The sequence below is a fragment of the Hemiscyllium ocellatum genome, chromosome 31, assembly GCF_020745735.1.
Source record: "Hemiscyllium ocellatum isolate sHemOce1 chromosome 31, sHemOce1.pat.X.cur, whole genome shotgun sequence".
NCBI classification, from domain to species: domain Eukaryota; kingdom Metazoa; phylum Chordata; class Chondrichthyes; order Orectolobiformes; family Hemiscylliidae; genus Hemiscyllium; species Hemiscyllium ocellatum.
In genome coordinates this window covers 17170904-17193076 of record NC_083431.1, presented here as the reverse complement: position 1 = coordinate 17193076, position 22173 = coordinate 17170904, and the positions used below count along the sequence as shown (strand labels likewise).

Genomic DNA, 22173 nt, shown 5'->3' with positions numbered 1-22173 from the left:
GGAAGATATGAAATGTGGGGAAATAGATGGTGACATCTTGGGAAAAATGTCCATATTACAGAGGAGGAAGTGCTGCATGTCTTGAAATGCATAAAGGTGGATAAATCCCCAGGACTCTGTGGGAAGCTAGTGAAGTGATTGCCGGGCCTCTTACTAAGATACTTGTATCATCGTTAGTCACAGGTGAGGTGCCAGAAGACTGGAGGTTGGATAACGTGGTGCTGCTGTTTGAGGAAGGTGGTAAGGACAAGCCAGTGAACGATGGACCAGTGAGCCTGATGGTGGTGGGCAAGTTGTTGGATGGAATCCGGAAGAACAGAATGTACATGTATTTGGAAAGGCAAGGACTGATTAGGGATAGTCAACATGGCTTTGTGTGTGGGAAATCATGTCTCACAAACATGATTGAGGTTTTTGAAAAAGTAACAAAGAGAATTGATGAGGGCACAGAGGTGGATTTCATCTAAATGGACTTCAGTAAGGTGTTCAACAAGGTTCCCCATGGGAGACTGGTTAGTAAGGTCAGATCTCATGGAATACAGGGAGAACTAGCCATTTAGATACAGAACTGGCTCAAAGGTAGAAGACAGGGTGGTAGTGGAGGGTTGTTTTTCAAGACTGGAGGCTCGTGATCAGTGGAATGCCACAAGGATCGGTGCTTTGTCCACTATTTTTCATCATTTCTGTAAATGATTTAGATGCGAGCATAAGAGGTATGGTTAGTCAGTTTGCAGTTGACACCAAAATTGGAGGTGTATTGGACAGCGAAGAAGGTTACCTCGGATGATAATGGATCTTGACCAGATGAACCAGTGGGCTGAGAAGTGGTAGATGGAATCTAATTTAGATAAATGTGAGATGCTGCATTTTGGCAAAGCGATTTCTTAGCAGGATTTATGCACTTAATGGTAAGGTCCTAGGGAGTGTTGCTGAACAAAGAGCTTGGAGTGCGGGTTCATAGCTCTTTGAAAGTAGAGTCACAGGTAGATAGGATAGTGAAGAAGGCATTTGGTATGCTTTCCTTTGGTCAGAGTATTGATTACAAGAGTTGGAAGGTCATGTTTCGGCTGTACAGGACATTGGTTAGGCCACAGTTGGAATATTACGTGCAATTCTGGTCTCCTTCCTATCGGAAAGATCTTGTAAAACTTGAAAGGGTTCAGAAAAGATTTACAATGATGTTGCCAGGGTTGGAGGATTTGAGCTATAGGGAGAGGCTGAATAGACTAGGGCTGTTTTTCCCTGGAGCGTCGGAGGCTGAGAGATGATCTTATAGTGTTTTATAAAATTATGTGAGGCATGGATATGATTTAGATTTAGATTAGATTAGACTTACAGTGTGGAAACAGGCCCTTCGGCCCAACAAGTCCACACTGACCCGCCGAAGCGCAACCCACCCATACCCCTACATTTACCCCTACCTAACACTACGGGCAATTTAGCATGGCCAATTCACCTGACCCGCACATCTTTGTGACTGTGGGAGGAAACCGGAGCACCCGGAGGAAACCCACGCAGACACGGGGAGAATGTGCAAACTCCACACAGTCAGTCGCCTGAGTCGGGAATTGAACCCGGGTCTCAGGCGTAGACAAGGTCTTTTCCCTGGGGTGGGGGAGTCCAGAACTAGAGGGCATAGGTTTAGGGTGAGAGGGGAAAGATACAAAAGAGAGCTAAGGGGCAAGTGTTTCATGCAGAGATTGGTATGGGTATGGAATGAAGGGCTCATGCCCGAAATGTCGATTCTCCTGCTCCTGGGTTGCTGCCTGACCTCCTGCGCTTTTCCAGCAACACATTTTCAGCTCTGATCTCCAGCATTTGCAGTCCTCACTTTTTCCTATGGAATGAGCTGCCAGAGGAAGTGTTGGAGGCTGGTACAATTACAACATTTAAGAGGCATTTGGATGGGTATATGAATAGGAAGGGTTTGATGGAATATGGGCTGGGTGCTGGCAGGTGGAACTAGATTGGGTTGGGATATCTGGTCGGCATGGACGAGTTGGACCGAAGGCTCTGTTTCCATGCTGTACATCTCTATGATTCTATGACTCTATGAGACGAGAGTTACTAACCTTGATGTCACAGACAGAAAAGGCTGGAGCACAAAGTGGAACAAATTATGTTTGTGGTGGGCTCGAAGCCACAGGGCATCGCCAAAGAGTTCCTTTGGGTCATGCCTGAGGGCCAGCCATCTTCAGTTGCTTATCAGTGGCCTTCCCTTCACCATAAGGTCAGGGAGTGGGGGCACTTGCTGATAGTAAAGTAGTTGATTCCATTGCAAGTCTTCACATAATAAAGCACTCCATTCCTGCATGCTACAAGACCTCAGCTCAGTAGAGTTTTAAAGTGGCAAGTATTATCCTAGTGAATGGTACTAATGGACAAGTCCAATCACAATGAAATCCGGCTTGATCAATTATGTATTTATTATGAGTTAATGTGATCAATTCACTGAAACATAGTCACACAAGGCTGCAGCATTTATTTAACAATACTTTAGAAGGTTATTATGCAAAAGATAGAAAACGACACGTGGAGCAGTTAGAAAGATCTTAAAACCCAGCAAAGTGAAATTGCATCCTGTTTTCCAACACCACCTTTTATGGAAATTCATTTGAAGAAATTTCCCTTGATATCAAATCTTAGAGTTCAAGCTAATTATTCTCTTCAGTTTATAATAACCTGCAGATTTCTATCCTAACACTCCTTGCTTGGAGGTTGCATAAACATAACTTCTGCATGCATCTTAAACAACACCAAGAAACTTGATATCATTGAAGACAATGCAGCCCATCAATACCCTTAAACATTCACCTCCCCTGCCCCATACACGTTGTGTCTGCAGTGTGTGCCATCCACAGGATGCACTGCAGCAGCTCACCAAGGTGCTTTCAACAGTACCTTCCAAACCCGTGACCTTGGTAAAAACAATGACTGCAGATGCTGGAAACCAGAGTTTAGATTGGAGTGGTGCTGGAAAAGCACAGAACTGCTGTGCTTTTCCAGCACCACTCAAACCCGTGACCTCTACCACCCAGAAGGACAAGGGCAGCACCACCAACTGCAAGTTCCTTTCTGTCACTCCACCAACCTGATCTGGAATCGCGTCCCTTCCAGCGTTGCTGGGTGAAAGACCGGGAACTCCATTCCACGCTGTGCACTCACAGCAACTGGACATTAATGGTTCAGGAAGTACCTGACCACTTCCTAAAGACATTTGAGAACAGGCAATAAATCCTGGCATTATTATGTATGTCCATATCCCAACGAATGAATAAAATATCCTAATTATTGCTATCTAATTCCGGATTACTTTACTAGAAGAAATTAGTCTTCCTCACTATCTATTCTATTGAAACCATTTATTGTTATAAACCTCTCAATTAGCTTAATGTGGAAAGCAGGTGCTGGCAGGAGTTCCATATTTCCACATTCCTTCCATCAACCAATAATTAATTACCTGCTCTAATTAGAAGGAAATTGAACAGAAAGAAGTTTTACACGGTGGAACCTAAATAAGATTACTTTCTGCCCAACTGTGTGGATTTTTGAAAGCAGTGTGCTGTCATTTTAATGAGCTGAAAATTTATCCAAAAGCCCTCCAGAGAGGAGTGTTCTCATTTTGTTGTAGTAATTGGTCCAGATGATCCTGTCTCACTGCAGGCTGTCTATGGCTTTAACAGTGAAAGGTGCATTGGTCAGTGGCTCAGTGAGTAACACTGTCCCCCATGAGTAAGAACACAGTGGGTTCTGATTTCACAGCAGACACCTCACTGCAAATATCAAGCTCACTCCAGTGCAGTGCTGCTGTGATAGAATAACTGTCCTTTGGATGAGCTGTTAAACCAAGGTTATCATTACTCCCCTCAGGTGAGAACACAATCCTATAACACAATTTTCTACAACAGTAAACAATTTATCTTATATTGCCTAAGCAATATTTTATCCCTAAATACATAGTATTTAAAAAAAACATCCTGGTTATTGCGGCGCTGTTAGTGGTGTTGCAGTTATGAGGTTTAGAAGATTAGTTTTGGGACTGTCTTGAAGGTAAACTACAGCGTCATCTGACCTGTTCTTAAAGTTATCCTCACAGCAAGCTTGGGTGGTTTGATCGCTGAAGATTAAAAATAATGTTTAAGGTGTTCATATGTCTCATGTAGTTACTGCATGAGAATGTGCTCTCCACAGTCCCAGCAAAGTGTTGAGAATGTAAACAATTGGGCTTTTAAACTGCCTATCTACTACCACAAAAAACAGAGTTGGGGGCCTCGGAGTGTTAATCAGCCTTTCTAACTGAATACAAGGCGCAAGGCCCTTCACCTTGCCAAAGAGATGAGCTTTAAGACAGAAAGGGTCTAAGATATCCCAGTCAAGGTTAGTCTGCCAGGATCAAACCGAGAGCATCAAGACACTGTGGTTCACTACACAGAAATACAGATGGGTTTTTAAAATTCTTTCATGGATTATGAGGTTTGTTGGCTGGGCCAGCATTTATACTTGTTTCTAGTTGCCCTTCAGAAGGTGGTGGTGAGCTGCCTTTTGGAACTGCTGCTGTTCATGTGGATTGAGCCATAATATCCTAAGGGGGAGGGGTTTCCAGGATTTTGACCCAGCGACAGTGAAGGAGGTCAATCTGTTTCCATGTCAGGATGGTGAGGGGCTTGGAGGCGAACTTGCAGTTGATGGTGTTCCCCATGTATCTGCAGCCCTTCTTCCTTCCAGATGGAAGTGGTCAGTTTGTAAGGTGCTGTCTGTGGATCTTTGGTGAATTTCTTCAGTGCATCTTGTAGTTCATACATAGTACTGCTACTGAGCATCAGTGTTGGAGAGAGTGAATGTTTGTGGACGTGGTGCCAATCAAGCGGGCTGCTTTGTCATGGATGGTGTCAAGCTTTGAGTGTTGTTGGAGCTGCACCCATCCAGGCAAGTGGGGAGTTCATGATGAAGGGCTCTGGCCCGAAACGTCGAATTTCCTGTTCCTTGGATGCTGCCTAACCTGCTGTGCTTTAACCAGCAACACATTTTCAGAAGATTTGTGTAGTTTGTGTGTGAGGAAGAAATTCTAATGGGGAATACCTCATTGTAATAGACAGTTCTGAGAGATAAAAACTTCCTTGCTGAGAACAAAGTAAACCCTTGGGAACTCAGGATCACCTTGGACTGAGTCTTAAAGGATTAAATATCTACTTCAAGGATGGTGTAAAATTATATCGAATCATTGAGCTGTACAATATGGAACCAGATCCTTTGGTCCAACTCATCCATGCTGACCAGATATCCTAAATTAATTAGCCCAATTTGCCAGCACGTGGCCCATATCCCTCTAAACCCTTCCTATTCATATACCTATCTAGATTCCTTTGAAATGTTATAATTGTACCAGCCTCCACCACTTCCTCTGGCAGCTCATTCCAGACATGTACCATGGTCTGTGTGAAAATGTTGCCGCTTAGATCCCTTTTTTTAAATCTTTGCTCGCTTACCTTTAAACCTATGCCCTCTAACTTTGGAATCTCCCACCTCAGAGAAAAGACTTTGTCTATTTATCCTATCCGTGCCCCTCATGATTTTATAAGCCTCTATAAGATCAACCCTCAGCCTCCAACGTTCCAGGGAAAACAACCCCAACATCTCCCTATAGCTCATCCTCCAACCTGGCAACATCCTTGTAAATCTTTTCTGAACCCTTCCAAGTTTCATAACGTCTTTCCGATAGGAAGGAGACCAGAATTGCACACAGTATCCAAAAATGGCCTTACAACGTCCTGTGCCGTTACAACATGGCCTCCCAACTCCTATACTCCATGCTCTGACCAATAAAGGCAAGCATATCAAACGCCTTCTTCACTATCCTATCTACCTGCGACTCCACTTTCAAGAAGGTATGAACCTGCACTCCAAGGTCTGTTTGTTCTATTTAAGTGTATAAGTCCTGACCTGATTTACCTTTCGAAAATGCAGCATCTCACATTTATCATAATTAAACTCCATCTGCCGCTCCTCGACCCATTGGTCCATCTGATCAAGATCCCATTGTAATCTGAGGTAACCTGTCCATCACCTCCAAATTTGGTGTTATCTGCAAATGTGTTGACCATACCTCCTGAGAAATACTGGTGAACTGTGATCTTAGTTGCTCTAAAAGAAAAAAAGGGTATTTTTAGTTTTGTGAATAAAGTTGAATTTCCCTAATTAGTCAGTAGTACTTTAGTTATGGTAAAATGCTTCAAATGTAAAATTCTGTGGTCACATCTTGTGTTCTTAGTTATAGACAGGAGTTTCTTTCAAGATTTTGTGAATACACTTCAAAAAGTCCAGTATTTGTTTTTAAAATGCTTTGTGAATTCTAGTGTGTAAAGCGTAATATAAATGCTGGCTTTTCTTGCTTTACCTAGTCTGTTGAGAACGGGGTGAGATGGATACAAGTGTGGAGTCATGCAGAAAATGCATCAACTAATTTGTGCACAGCACGCTGCTACACGCAGCACTCTGATAGGAGTAGGGAATCAGTTTGCTCAGTTGGCTGGCTGGTTTATGATTAGTGAGTGAGGACAACAGCATGGGCTCAATTCCAGCCCTGACTGAGGTTATCTTGAAGGGCTCTCCTTCTCAACCTCTCCCGTGTCTCATGCGTGGTGACCCTCAGGTTAAACCACCAACAACTGTCTTTCTCTAGTGAGAGCAGGACTATGGTGCATTTTAATATGATAACAACCAGGATGTTTGGGAGACTGATTAGCAAGGTTAGATCACATGGAATACAGGGAGAACTAGCCATTTGGATACAGAACTGGCTCAAAGGTAGAAGACAGAAGGTGGTGGTGGAGGGTTGTTTTTCAGACTGGAGACCTGTAACCAGTGGAGTTCCACAAGGATTGGTGGATTTGGATGCGAGCATAAGAGGTACAGTTAGTAAGTTTGCAGATGACTCCAAAATTGGAGGTGTAATGGACAGTGAAGAGGGTTACCTCAGATTACAACAGGATCTGGACCAGATGGACCAATGGCTGAGAAGTGGCAGATGGAGTTTAATTCAGATAAATGCGAGGTGCTACATTTTGGGAAAACAAATCTTTGCAGACTTATACACTTAATGGTAAGGTCCTAGGGAGTGTTGCTGAACAAAGAGACCTTGGAGTGCAGGTTCATAGCTCCTTAAAAGTGGAGTCGCAGGTAGATAGGATAGTGAAGAAGGCGTTTGGTATGCTTTCCTTTATTGGTCAGAGTATTGAGTACAGGAGTTGGGAGGTCATGTTGCGGCTGTACAGGACATTGGTTAGGCCACTGTTGGAATATTCCGTGCAATTCTGGTCTCCTTCCTATCGGAAAGATGGTGTGAAACTTGAAAGGGTTCAGAAAAGATTTACAAGGATGTTGCCAGGGTTGGAGGATCTGAGCTACAGGGAGAGGCTGAACAGGCTGGGGCCCATATCCCTCTAAACCCTTCCTATTCATATACCCATCTAGATTCCTTTGAAATGTTATAATTGTACCAGCCTCCACCACTTCCTCTGGCAGCTCATTCCAGACATGTACCATGGTCTGTGTGAAAATGTTGCCGCTTAGATCCCTTTTTTAAAATCTTTGCTCGCTTACCTTTTAAACCATCAGAGGCTGAAGGGTGACCTTATAGAGGTTTACAAAATTATGAAGGGCATGGATAGGATAAATAGGCAAAGTCTTTTCCCTGGGGTTGGGGAGTCCAGAACTAGAGGGCATAGGTTTAGGGTGAGAGGAGAAAGATATAAAAGAGACACAAAAGTCGGTGGAGTTGTGGATAGTGAGGAAGGAAGTGGTAGGTTACAGCGGGATATAGATAAGTTGCAGAGCTGGGCGGAAATGTGGCAAATGGAATTCAATGTAGCTAAGTGCGAAGTCGTTCACTTTGGTAGGAATAATAAGATGATGGATTACTGGGCTAATGGTAGGCTACTTGGTAGTGTGGATGAGCAGAGGGATCTTGGTGTCCATGTACACAGATCTCTGAAAGTTGCCACCCAGGTAAATAGTGCTGTGAGGAAGGCATATGGTGTACTGGGCTTTATTGGCAGAGGAATTGAGTTCCGGAGTCCTGAGGTCATGTTGCAGTTGTATAAGACTCTGGTGCGGCCTCATCTGGAGTATTGTGTGCAGTTTTGGTCGCCATACTATAGGAAGGATGTGGAAGCTTTAGAACGAGTGCAGAGGAGGTTTACCAGGATGTTGCCTGGAATGGTAGGAAAATCTTATGAGGAAAGGCTGAGGCACTTGGGGCTGTTCTCATTGGAGAAGAGAAGGTTTAGGGGAGATCTGATAGAAGTGTATAAGATGATTAGGGGTTTAGATAGGGTAGATACTAAGAACCTTTTACCGCTAATGGAGTCAGGTGTTACTAGGGGACATAGCTTTAAATTAAGGGGTGGTAGGTATAGGACAGATGTTAGGGGTAGATTCTTCACACAGCGGGTTGTGAGTTCATGGAATGCCCTGCCCGTATCAGTGGTGAACTCTCCTTCTTTATGGTCATTTAAGCGGGCATTGGATAGGCATTTGGAAGTTATTGGGCTAGTATAGGTTAGGTAGGATTCGGTCGGCGCAACATCGAGGGCCGAAGGGCCTGTACTGCGCTGTATCCTTCTATGTTCTATGTTCTATGAGACGTAGAGGCAACTTTTTCAAGCAGAGGGTGGTGCATGCATGGAATGAGCTGCCAGAGGAAGTGGGTGGAGGCTGATACAATTGCAACATTTAAAAGGCATCTGGATGGGTAGCTGAAAAGGAAGGGTTTGGAGGGATATGGGCCCAGAACGGGGCTAGATTGGGTTGGGATATCTGATCGACGTGGACAAGTTGGACCGAAGAGTCTGTTTCCGTGCTGTACATCTCTATGACTCTATAATTGATAACTGAGGGATAAAGATTGGCCAGGAGATCAGGGCTAGCTCCCGACTCTCCTCAGATTGGTGCTGTTGGATCTTCCACCTGAGAGAACAGAGACCACCATCGGAGTTTAATGTTCCATCTGGAAGTGGGTCCGAACTGCCCAGCTCATTAATTTTGCTTGAAAGGGGTTTGTATTCCCGGTTCATGTCTGAGTTAGCTGGCCCTAGATGTATTCCTGGGTTGGAGAGGGGTAATAATCCCTTTGGACGGGGTCTATCCTCTGGAACTGAAAGTCACCAGGCGACAGAAGAGGACTCCACTTTAACAGATTTGTGGAGAATAGACAATTCTGAACCTCCTGGAGCTCCACCGTCAAATGAATGAGTGCTTCAAGGAGGACTAGGAGATCTCCAGAAAAGAGAGTTTAGTTTGGAAGATACAGCCACATTTGATTAAACCTTTTTTTTTTAAAAAGCACATTGTATCACCCCACATCATTAATTTTGTCCGTCGAATCCATACAGTGTGGAAGTAGGCCATTTGGCCCATCGAGTACACACTGAGCCTCTGAAGAGCATCCAACCCAGATCCCTATCCTATCCCTGTAACCCTGTGTTTCCCATGAATAATCCAACTTGCCTGAATGTCCCTGGACACTGTAGGCAATTGAGTAGGGCCAATCCACCTAACAACATTGGACTAAGAGGGGAAACCGGAGTACCCAGTGAATGTGCAATTCCACACACAGTCAGCGGAGGGCGTAATCGAACACTGGTCCCTTGGCATTGTGAGGCAGCAGTGCAAATCACTGAGCCACCATGTTCACTGGTCGAGAGAGGGTACCGAAGTTGATCAGTAAAAAATTAATCCAACCACCTAAAAACATGTGGTCCTGCTCTACCTCACATATTACATAAGTTCCACATGTATTTCCTGTTACTTTCTATTTCACAGCTGAAGTTGAAAGGGCTTTAGTAGCGTCATACTGAAGATGTTCAGGCAGCAAAGGGTAAAGGCCTGGCCTATTTAAAAAATGTTCTTTAGTTTGCAATTTGGAATATTCTGTCATGTTCTGAGCAACATACATTTTGAAACTAAAAGATGTCAGGACTATGGGGAAGGTGCAGAGTTAGTAGGGTAGGTCTATATCCCCTCGTGTTCCGGAGAATGAGGGGTGATTCCTCTCAAGTAAATGATGATGATGTTGAGGACCTTTGACCAAGAAAATGTGTAAGGATGATTGTTTCCCTTGGCAGGGCCTTCCAGGACCAGATCTCGCAGTCTTCAGTTTAGGTCAGAGAGGAGAAATTGTTAACCAATTTTCTTCCTCTTTTCCAGTTGTTATTCCTCTGCCTTTACTATTTGCTGGCTTCTAAACCTCTTTGGGTTCAGTCCTTTTGCAATAGTATAAGCCCCATGATTTCAATCTAATATTATCCTTTCTCAGTTAGCTCTGGGTGGATCATTTATCAAGTCAAGATTTTAATGTCTCAACAGAATATATTTGTTGAGAAATATAAAACATTTCTTTTTTTAAGATATTGACCATTTTAGTGGCAGTAGGTTCAGCAATTGGAAGGAGAAAGTGAGGTCTGCAGATGCTGGAGTATCAGAGCTGAAAATGTGTTGCTGGAAAAGCGCAGCAGGTCAGGCAGCATCCAAGGAACAGGAAGTTCGACGTTTCGGGCAAAAGCCCTTCATCAGGAACGATTCCTGATGAAGGGCTTATGCCCGAAACGTCGAATTTCCTGTTCCTTGGATGCTGCCTGACCTGCTGTGCTTTTCCAGCAACGCATTTTCAGCTCAGCAATTGGAAGGTCAATTAATAACCCCAGTTAGCAATTCATTAAAATAGTTAGAAAATTAACCAGCAACATTATTATTGTTTAGAGAGAGTTGAATCATTTTAAAAAAACAGAATTTAGATGATAGATGGAAAATCAGATTTGTGAAACTGGGGGGGGCGGGGGGGAGAAAATAAAGGCATGACAGCTCAGTTTTTCCTCATCCAAACCTTAATGCTAAAGAAGCAATCATAATGAACCATGTTTACCGAACTGAGTTTTAATAATATTTTGCTGGATTGCAGGCCTCTGCAAAAATTCATGAGAAAATTGTGTAGCAATGATAATGGGAGTGCATGAGGATTGCAAATATAATATTGAAAATAAATAATGGTAATGGAAACAATCTGTCTACAAAATGGAAACTCAGAGCTGTGTAAATAATGCTGAGAACATATATTGTGCAAAGAATGTGAAAAAATATAATGTTCAAAAGGTTACACGTGTGAAATCTAAAATGGGTGGAATAACTGGAGATGGCATGAGAGAGAAATTCTGGATGCTTACAAAAGCCAACAGTCTCTTGCTGCTAAATATTAACCCAGGCCACCGAATGTTAATGCATGCCCTTTACTTTCAATCCCATTTGAACACCACCAGAAGCTCCAGTTATTCCTTTTGAGATGTCAAAGAGGGAGCACTATGCAGTGCAGGTTGTCATTCACATTTACATCAGTATTCACCAGCTCACAGACTGGCACCAGTTCTAGTTCAGAGGGTAAACCAGTGGGAGGAACAACATGGAAGCAGATTCTTTGGTCCAACTCATCCATGCTGACCAGATATCCTCATTATAATTTGTCAATTTGCCAGCACGTGGCCCATATCCCCCTCAACCCTTTCTTCGTGTAGAGCTGCACTTTAACACGTGTCTAGGAGCATGGGTAGAGAGTTAGAATGGCTTTGTAGCAAAATTAGCCAGAGACTTTGGGCTCAGCAAGCTAGAAGTAAAACCTGCGACGGCTTATCTGTACAAAAGAGGTTCCTGACAAATTGTTGGGATTTATCTATGGCACTACCTGTGTAGTCACCTCTAGGAGACCCCATCTTGACAGAGCCTCTGCGGACAACTTTGATGGAATTCCAGCTGGCTGCCATCTTGGCCTTGAGCTCAAACATCTCCGTTGCCTGGACAGGGGCACTAATTTGAGACAGAGATGAGAAGGAATTTCGATCTCTGGGCTTAGAGTCCTTCTGTACATCAAAGGCCGAGAGATATTCTTGATCAGTGAGGGATGTGATGAAAGGGCAAGAAAGGTGATGCGAGGAATGTCTGATCAGCCATGATAAAATTGAATGAAGGAGCAGGCTCCAGGGGCTAATGGCCCTCCATTCCTAATTCTCACAGCCTTAAGAATGCCATGGTGTGTCGGTGCAGTCAAGCAGTCAGAGCACTGAGGTTTTGATTTCCTGGAAATACCCTATTGGGCCTTGGGAAGAGTATCCTGGTGCCACGTCTCAGGATGGCAGCTCCTCCACCAGACTCTCCAACTGGGCCAAGGTCGGCCAACTCTGCCGGAAGGCCCCAGGCTGAAACAATCCACCTGGTCTGCAGCCAGAGTTGGTAACCACATGGTGATGACGTTTCGGGCATAAGCCCTTCTTCAGGAAGGGCTTATGCTCGAAATGTCGATTCTCCTGTTCCTTGGATGCTGCCTGACCTGCTGCGCTTTTCCAGCAACACATTTTCAGCTCTGATCTGCAGTCCTCACTTTCTCCTCCTAACCACATGGTAATCTCTAGCACCCTCAGGAGCTGAACACTCCCCTGTATCCTGTACATTAGCTGCTGTTGGAACAACTAATCAGAGCACTTAGTTAAAACAGCATTAAGGAGCTACAGTGTGGATAATATTCCATTACATCAACATTCCAGAGTTTGGCCACATGTGTTTTCCTGGTAGTAGAATAAAATGCACAATAAAGTATATACGCAGTGGTGTCTTTTTTCCTGAGTCACTCAGTTTAAAAACAAAAAGCAAGCTCAGTTCTGTCTCTCGATTTTATATATGAAGAAAAAGATTATCACAAGTGATTTTGGAGGGAAAAACAAAGAAAATAAAGGGTGCTAGTTGGGCCTGGGAAGGGAAAAAATGAGACCAATGCAGGGGCCCTCCTGTGGTGCAGCGGTAGAGTTCCTAACCCTGATAGGAGGCCTGAAAAGGACAAATGCACTCTGATCTAATTAACATAGAGCCCCTGCATTTCTTTTTACTATCAATCCTGCAATGTCTACTCTCTACATTATAACAATATGTAGGAGGAAGAGACATTTCTTACAATTTCTGTCCATTCTTGATCAAAATCCATCTTTAGAATATGGTGCACAGACCCTGTGTGATGGTTGCTGGTTGGGAATCTGCTTCACAAAATAATTAGCAAAGCGCCACAAAATGATTTGAAGTTTTGAAATGACTGGTGTGGGTCAGTAGTTCCTGGTCACCGGGCACAGCGATTTGACAATGGGAGCTGTGTGACCTGGATGCTGTCCTCTATTCTGAAACTGGTTTGAGCTGGAACTGTGTAGAGAGCCTTTCTCTCAGCCGTCGATTAGTTCCATTTTCATTTTGGCCAGCACCGAGCATCAACTGAACACATCTGAGTGAGCTGAGTGATGCTGAATTCACAGTCGTGCTGTGTGAGAGAAAAAGGCATGTTCCCTTTTTGAGCAAAGCTGGTTCATAAATACTTAGTCACACAAAATACGTTATTAATTTGTAATAAACACAGGTAAACAAGGTTTGTGGTCTGCCTTTGCCACCATTGGAACTTCGATATTTATCCTGCATCATAAATAATTCTAATCTCCTCTTCTGAGCAGAGTGTTGATCCTGTAATTAGGAATCAGTGAGGGGGTCTGTTCTGACCCTTGTATCTTTAAATGTGTGGTCCGTTGTAAATGGTTATAACATGTTTGTGCATATGAGTCAGTACACTTCCCTGTATTACAACAGTAACATCCCTTCAAAGACAAAAGTAGTTTTGCCTTAAAATCGCTTTTAAAATGTTTTGATAGAGTCACAGAGATGTACAGCATGGAAACACACCCTTCAGTCCAGTTTGTCCATGCCAGCCAGATACCCTAACCTAATCTAGTCCCATTTGCCAGCACTTAGCCCATATCCCTCTAAATCTTTCCTATTCATGTACTCATCCAGATGCCTTTTAAATGTTGTAATTGTACCAGCCTCCACCATTTCCTCTGGCAACTCATTCCATACACATACCACCCTCTGTGTGAAAAGGTTGCCCCTTAGGTCTCTTTTGGATCTTATCCCCTCTCACCTGAAACCTATGCCCTCTAGTTCTAGACTCCCCCACCCCAGAGAATCCTGAGCAAATGCATGTTCCTGCTTAATCGCCAGTTACACTGATTAAACATTTCTAAATGAGTGAAGAATCTCTCTGTGCTGAATCAGGAGGACCCAGGAGTCATATTGAGATCACAGGAAGGTATTTCAGCGCATACGTTTTTGGTTTTTGATTAAAGGGTCTACACCCTAAACATAACTGGTCTTTCCTCATGAATGCTGCTGGATTATAGGCGAGGCAATGACTGACTGGTATTATTGCTGGACGGCTAATCCAGAGACCCAGGTAATGTTCTGGAGACCTGGGTTCAAATCTGAACACGGCAGATGGTGGAACCTAATTCAATAACAAAAAATCTGGAATTATGACCCTAATGGTAACTGTGAAACCATTGTCGATTGTTGGGAAAAGCCCATCTGGTTCACTAATGTCCTTTAGGGAAGGAAGCAGTTATCCTTACCTGGTCTGGTGTGCATGCGACCCCAGACCCACAGCAATGTGGTTGGTTCTCAACTGCCCTCTGGGCATTTCGGCATAGGCAATAGATGCTGTTTTAGCCAACGACATCCTCATCCTGTGAATGAATGAATGAATCTCCATGGTTTCTGATTTTTATGTCTTATTCCCAGCATTTCTAAGCAAATATTTCTACTTTACACTTTAATGGCATGTTTATAAATGTTAATCTTCCTGGGCTGTAACAATGAGAGATGGGATACATACCAATCCTAGCAGATCTTTTTGAACAGCACTTGTCAGAGCATTGCTTCCATTTTTAGAAAGTTGGAGTTGCCATCAGATGCTGAGAATTTCTAACCTGATTTGATTTATTAATGTCACATGTACCTAGGTACAGTAAGTGAGATGTATGCAGTAAAGGCAGATCATACCATACAAAATGCATAAGGTTCACAGAGCAGAGTGAGGAATACAGTGTTAGAGGCAAGAATAGAAAAAGCTGAGTAGGTATGGCAGCATCTGTGGCGAGAAATCCGTTTCCTGTCCTCAGATGCTGCCAGACCTGCTGAGCTTTTCCAGCAATTTCTATTTTTGTCTGATTTACAGCATCTGCAGTACTTTTGCGGTTTTTATTCAGTACAATGTTATGACTTCAGAGAAGGCACATAAAGAGTGAGATCAATATTTAAATTTAAAATTTGAGAGGTCTATTCAGAAGTCTAATAACAGTGGGGAAGAAGCTGTGCATGAATCTGTTAGCACGTGTGTTTAACCTTTTTATATCTTCAGCCTGATGGAAGAGATTATAACCAGGGTGGGAGGGGTCTTTGATGTTGGCTAAGTTCTGAGGCAGGGGGAGGTATAGATGGAGTCAGTGGATGGAAGGTTGGCTTGTGGATTGCTTCCAGTATGTCAGTTTGTTGAGCACTCTGTATGTTCTGTCTGTTTTTCCAATTTATTAGGAATTTGAGGGAAGTTCTTCCATCTGTAAAGAGGGCATTCAGAATTTTATTTCATGGAAAGGCCTATCGGAGTGTTTGGAATTGCAAATGAATCAGTCATGGGTCACCTAGTGTACGTTGGCGTTTATTCTCTTCACAAATTGCCCTCCATCTGGTCCGGCCAGCATAATCCTTGGGGATTTATGTAGTCTCCCGATCAATACAAATTAAGATGAAATTGTTTCGATTATTGAAGAAATGTTTGTGCAAGGAAAAGCGAGTCAAGGAGAAAACATTGCATGAATGAAGAACAATGGGATGAAGGGAATTTTCTTGGGTTTTTTTTGTTGTTTAATAGAAAGTGGATGTTGCTGGAAAGGCCAAGAATTTGTTGCCCATCTTTTAATTGCCCTTGAACTGAGCAATTGGCCAAGCTATTTTGGGCAGTGGTCAAGTGTCAGTCACATGTAGGTTGGACTCTGTAAACGTGGCAGATTTCCTTCCCTAAAGGTGATTAGTTAAACAGGTTACATTTGTTTTTCATGGTCAGCACTTTAGTGGAAGTAGCTTTCATTTGTAGATTAATTGAGTTTGGATTCCAACCAGCAGTGGTGGTGGTGATATTGAGGTTTGAACCTGAGCATTAGCAGGGCCCCTGGATTATTAATCCAGTGACATTATTACCACGCCAAAGGATGTGCTCAAAGTTCTCTGATTTTGCTAGACTTGAGTCCAGGTTCATTGCTCAAAATGGTTTTGCAAAGGTGCTGTCACTATGGCAACTGCACAAGCTGTTTGTATACAATCTCCTGCACTGCATTGCAGGAAGACAACATTCTTCGAAAATCCTCCCTGCCACACACTGGTGACACTTCACTGAAGCAATGGGTAGCCATGGTGGTGAGCCTTCCTGCACAGATCACCACTGTGACACTCTTGGTTATCAAAGTTCCTTCAGTCGGTGGTAGTGTGTGCTCCAAATGGTGTGGAGCCAAACAGTTCGGCCTGGTGGGAACGTGGAGCTACCGCAGTAACTAGCCATTACGGAGATGCTAGATACAAACAGGAGGGAGAAAACAATGGAATATTACATTAATAGAGTTGGAGGAGGCACATATGCAACACAAACCACTAGCACTGGGATACATTCCAACTAGGCTTGTTATGTTCAGCAAGTACTTTTTGTAATATTTATAACCTGTTGTAGTTTTCCACAGTGATGGTACTGAGGCAGGAAAGAATCTATTCTACAGAATACAGTGAATGGATCTGGTCAGAGCCCGAGGATGGATGGGTCTTGGGTGAAGTCTTCGTATCTGGTGTGATCTGTTTGCAATACGTTCCACCTTCCCAGGGAGCTCAGCGAGAAAGATTGAATGTGGATCATTGAGGATGGGGGTGAGAGTGGAGTGTAGGAAGAGGGCTGATTGTGACTCCCATGCAGTAAAACTTGTGTTCCCCGCTGCCTCCCACAAGTACGAATACTGTGTAGTCCATGCGCTTTATATCAGTGCTCATTGAGGTGGTAAATACAGGGTTTGGGGTGGGGGTTGGAGGGAAGAAAGTTGTGTTCACGCAACATCCAGCGATCCATTCCTCCACAAGGTCCTTCAGCAGGCGTCAGGCTCCAAGCTTGTATATTTAAGAGCCCTACGTTTTTAACCATGTGATCAACACCTGCCCAGACTCTGTGCAGGATTTGTCCCACTGCTTATGACCACTTTGCCATTATGACACACATACCCACCCCATTACCTTGCTCTTAACTTAAAGACCAAGTTGTACACTGTTTGTCTGACTCTCTTCCCTCATGTCAGTTATCTTCATAAAAATGATTTTTATCAAGAATACACACAGTTCCAAACAATCAAAAGCCAATTTGATTTTGAACAATGAACTGGGCCTGAGTCCAATGTGGCCTGTTGCTAAGCGTGGATGTGTTAATCTTTTTTTTCTGATCTGTAACTAACCCAGCCAGTGTTATGCAAGCCTTCCTCCTCCTCCTTTTTTTTTGTATTAGCATCTTAGCTACATTTCTGCCTTGAGTTGGTGAGAGTTTACTAACACAAATCACTTTTTCTGTATTTTTAAAACAGATTATTGCAGAATTGTTTCCCTGAAAATTATGTCTACATCGCAGGATTGCAGTGGTTCAGGAAGGTAACTCAGCCCCACCTTCTCTGTGACAATTAGGGACCAACAGTAAATGTTGACGCAGCCAGGGACACCCATATCGCACAAACTAATTTTAAACACAAATGCCAGGGTGGTAAGGAACGTAGATAAATATTGTAGACACTGCAAGGCTTCTAATTAAATTCTAATTTTAAAAATCTCAGCCCTTCATCTTCCTTCTGCTCTACCCCTGCTCCCTCCCTCCTGTTCTGACACTTGTCTGTCTCTCTCTCATTATTGCTGCCACTTCAGATTTTATGTGTCCACTCTTGTCTTACTCTCTCTCTTTATATCTCTGTAGACAAAACTCTCCTGTTTCAGTCCACAGATTGTTTAGCAAGTTGGCAAGCAGTCACAAATACAGCTCCTGTCGTTTGGAACACAAACCATTTGAATGTAGTGATTTCTCAAGTGAACAATGGTGGGATACAAGGCCACGCACCACTTTACAGTCTCCGTTCAGCCTTGGGGATGTGAGGAGCACCAGTAATCTCTCAGACCCCATCTCATTCATAATTCCCAGAAAAATTCTCTCTGGTGGTACAAGAATGGAGGCTGGGATATGGAGCTGAAAATGTGTTGCTGGAAAAGCGCAGCAGGTCAGGCAGCATCCAAGGAGCAGGAGAATTGACATTTCGGGCATGAGCCCTTCTTCCTGAAAGAGGGCTTATGCCCGAAACGTCGATTCTCCTGCTCCTTGGATGCTGCCTGACCTGCTGCACTTTTCCAGCAACACGTTTTCAGCTCTGATCTTCAGCATCTGCAGTGCTCACTTTCTCCCCGCTGGGATATGGAGGCCAGTTTTTCAGCTGGGAGTTTTGACTGTATGTGTTGAAATTCCTGTGGGAACAGTGCAGGTCAAGGGAGTGTGACCAAGGCTGTTCCTAACCCCTTCTGGGGGTTTCGCAATGGTCCTCTGAACTCTCGAGCTGTGAGGGGACAAAGTTAATGGATTCTGGAGGGAAGTGAATGCTTTGTGGATTGAAGCCTTTGGCAGGAAGGAATGAGACCCTCCTACCCGTCAGCTCTCCTGTGACCCATTCCCATCCAATCAAGAGAAACGCCAGAGCTTACACAGTCCTAATTTTTCTCTTCTACTAGCTGGGAAATAACCAAGGGATGAGATGCCTCTCCTATAATAACCATACGTGGGTGAGCTCAGCTGATCCTGCGTTTGTAGAGCTATCAACAAAAGATGTATTAGTTTTTGACAGATCTGCAGCATTTTTGTTCATTAATATAAATATATTAGAACGAAGTCTATTAAAACAAGTTTATGTTCATTAGGTTGTCTAATATGGGGGTGGAATGGGGTTTGGGGATGGAGAATCCAGTGTTTGACTGGTGTTTACGAAGATAAAGATCCCACACAACCAGGTTATAAACCAGCAGGTTTATTTGGAAGGGCTCCTGTTGGACTAAACTTGGTGTTGCCATTTCTGAACTTTGACCATAAGCAGCTTCGCTGTCCTGATCAGCGGCAACTCTTCTTAACATTTGTCCTACCTGCTGTCCCGTGAGAATTATTTTGAGGATGGGTGTAGGTGAAGTAAAGGCATTCTGCAGAAGCATTCTTGAACCAGCTGAGAGAGGAATGTACTGAGAGGATTTTATTTTCTCTCTGGACGGTTTTTGCAGAAATATGTTGGCGAATAGTTTCGCTGTTATTGATTTGGATGTGTTTGAGTTGGATGCAAAAATGATTTGATGCGATAACATTCTTTTTGAAAAACACTGTCTTTTTCAGGACCAATAACCTGACCAGAAGGACAGCCAGCTGGCTAAGAGCTTAATTCCAGTGGAGAAGTGTTGAGGCCCCTCCAGTATTCCTCTGCACCTTCCTGTTGAGCCAACGTTTCGATGAGTTCCCGGAGCCAAAGCTTCTTCCACCGGACCCCACCAGGTCCCTCTTCCAAACCCCGGCTGGTAACTGGGGGAGTCCTGGGTGGGATCGCTCAAATTACCCCATGCCTCTACCTCTGCAGTGGCAATGCAGCCACAAATCGCAACCTGGTCCTGTCGAAGGGCATTACCTGCATCATTAATGCGACCATGGAGATCCCCAACGCTAACTGGCCTGAGGTTGAGTATGTCAAAGTGCCTGTCGCCGACCTACCACACGCCCCCATCTCTCTGTATTTCGACAGCATCGCCGATAAAATCCACAGCGTCAGTAAAAAACACGGCTCGGCCTTGGTCCATTGTGTAGCCGGCGTCAGCAGATCAGCCTCTCTCTGCATTGCCTACCTGATGAAGTTTCACAAGATCTCCCTTCTCGAGGCTCACAACTGGGTCCAATCTCGTCGCCCCATCATTCGGCCCAACGTGGGCTTCTGGAGGCAGCTGATAGAATACGAACGGAAACTGTTTGGCAAGAACAGTGTTAAAATGGTGCAGTCTCCCATCGGGGTAATCCCTGACATTTATGAAAAGGAAACCAGAAACCTCACTCCTTTTTGGGGCATTTAACACAGTTTGAGGGACTAATCTGCTACTGCTCTGTTTTCACAAACAAAAAGGAATTAAAGTCTCCCAAAGGATCATAACTCTGGAAAATATTAAGGCGTAGACACTGCTAAATCCAATATAAATGGATTGAACGTCAGTTGTTCTGTATCCCACAAGGCCCTCAGATAAACCAGCGATTCAGAATACCGTAAATCCATTAAAAGTCGCTGGGCTTTCTACAGCTTTAATAGTGGAATTAATTTCTTTGTATTTATTTTTAAACATAGATGTATTTCTAAAATTTAATTCTAATTATTTTGTCTTTAATGTTTTTATCACAGTCCTTTCAGTGGGACTCACAGGCAGATATTAACATTTCTGATATTGATGTGGACAGGACTTTGGAATGGAGAGAGTTGTGCTTGGTTTGTGGATAATTTTACAGACTTCAGTGTCTACATCTCTCCACCTCCCTTCTACCTGTAAGCTGCTGCTATGAACTTGGGACGATCACAGTGAAAGTTCATTTTGAACAAGAAGTAAACTGTAGATGTAATGATCCTATTTGCACTGCTGTGTTATTGTTGTGTCATGTGTACTACCTTTTTTGAGGTCTACCTGAGAGATGAGTTGAAACCAGCAGAGAGCGCTTGCCTGTTTTAAATAGTATGGTGTGAGGTCTGAGTATAGTCAGTGAAACATAAATGCGCTGCTGTTTTGCGTTGTCATTCTGCGAGAGAATTGAGCCCTATGACAGGGATTTGAGAAAGATTGGTTTGATTTTTGGATCTGTTGCAGTTGAGAAAGATTATTTGCTTATGCAGTGAGTGCTTAGATATTTCACAGTGGTGTATGTTTCTCATGGGGTTTTTTAACCAATTCCAGGTCTGCATTCTTCCTTAAACCAGCACAGTCTCTGTTAGTGAGCCCAAACTCACTATACCGTAATGTGCACATTCTCTCCTCCCTTTTTACCTGTGAGCAACTTTGAATTGTATTTCTGGGCAGCTGTAGATCACTCAGACCAATGTGAGACTTGTAGAAACTTTTGTCTTTTTTGAGCACATTGTCTAAATGATGTATTGAATGGTCTATGCTTGAGTGTCTGCACAGCTGAACAAGGGTAATTCAGACAGTGTCAGAACACCGTAAATGAAATTAAATTTATCTGCAGAACTGCTTGTAATTCCTTTTTTTTCTTTAATGAAAATTGCAATGTAGGAAGAGCTCTATCAATAACGTACAACTTTAAAAAAATAAACTTTTTTTGTATAAATTATTGGCTGTTGGTCTATTTTGATCTGTCTTACTGCACTGGATCTGTTGATTCCACACAGTGTAGCTCAATTCTACAAAAACAATAAACCAATCCTGTCTTCTTCAGCTCTATTGACACCTTTTTGAATAGAGTTTATCTTATGTGTACAAACAATGGATGATCTGATTATTGAAAGCAAAAACACATTGCTATTCATTATGCATGTTTATAGTAGTCACCTCCAAGGTTATTCAGTGATAGTGAGTTTGGCTGCTGATCTTTGGGCACCTGGTGCTGAGGGGTATGGGCAGAGGTTGGAGGATCTCTGTGTGAGTCTGCTCCTGGGCCTGGCCATGGAGGGGGATCATTTCTGCTGACTGCCTGCCTTTTTCCGTGGTTACATAAGAGTCCAGGTGCCCTTGGAGTGGAAATACTGTATACTGTGTCCACCAACACACTCTCCATACCTTTTTGGGGAGAGGTGAGCACTGGGTAGGGAGGTGGAGTGCTTTATTTCCTCTTCTAATGCTATTTTGATTTTGTCCTTACCCTCCCCTCATGTTTTCTTTCACATAAGCATTGCCCCTCCCAGGGCTCTGCTTATCACTGGTTCCTTGGCCATGTGAGTGTTTTTCTTGGTGGTAGAATATTAATAAAGTTATTTACACACCTGGTGGTTTTCACTGGGCCCTGTGCCAACACACACACACAAGTGCTGGAGAAAATAAGCTCAGTGATAGTGTGATCAAAGTTTCTGTGACACGATAGGTTAATTTGTTCGGCTGTTAACCTCAAGTTGGTTTGAAGCCACCCGGGGCAAAGGACCTCTTTACTTTAAAGGATGCTGGGTAATCCAAGATGGATGACAGGAA

General features: G+C 43.5%; 1 protein-coding gene across 5 annotated transcripts in view; it reads left to right on the top strand.

Moving 5' to 3' along the window:
- Positions 1 to 21322, top strand: part of dusp14 (dual specificity phosphatase 14) — a 41932-nt gene extending 20610 nt beyond the window's left edge. For 3 of the 5 annotated variants that reach the window (XM_060848158.1, XM_060848163.1, XM_060848161.1), the window contains exon 2: positions 19343 to 21322. In XM_060848158.1, coding sequence (XP_060704141.1) covers positions 19456 to 20064 — 609 coding nt within the window. In that variant the 5' untranslated portion in view covers positions 19343 to 19455 and the 3' untranslated portion in view covers positions 20065 to 21322. Of the gene's footprint in view, positions 1 to 17516; positions 17581 to 19342 lie in introns of all 5 variants that reach the window. The other 2 variants (XM_060848160.1, XM_060848159.1) reach the window with 1 other exon arrangement.
- The last annotated feature ends 851 nt before the right edge of the window (positions 21323 to 22173 follow it).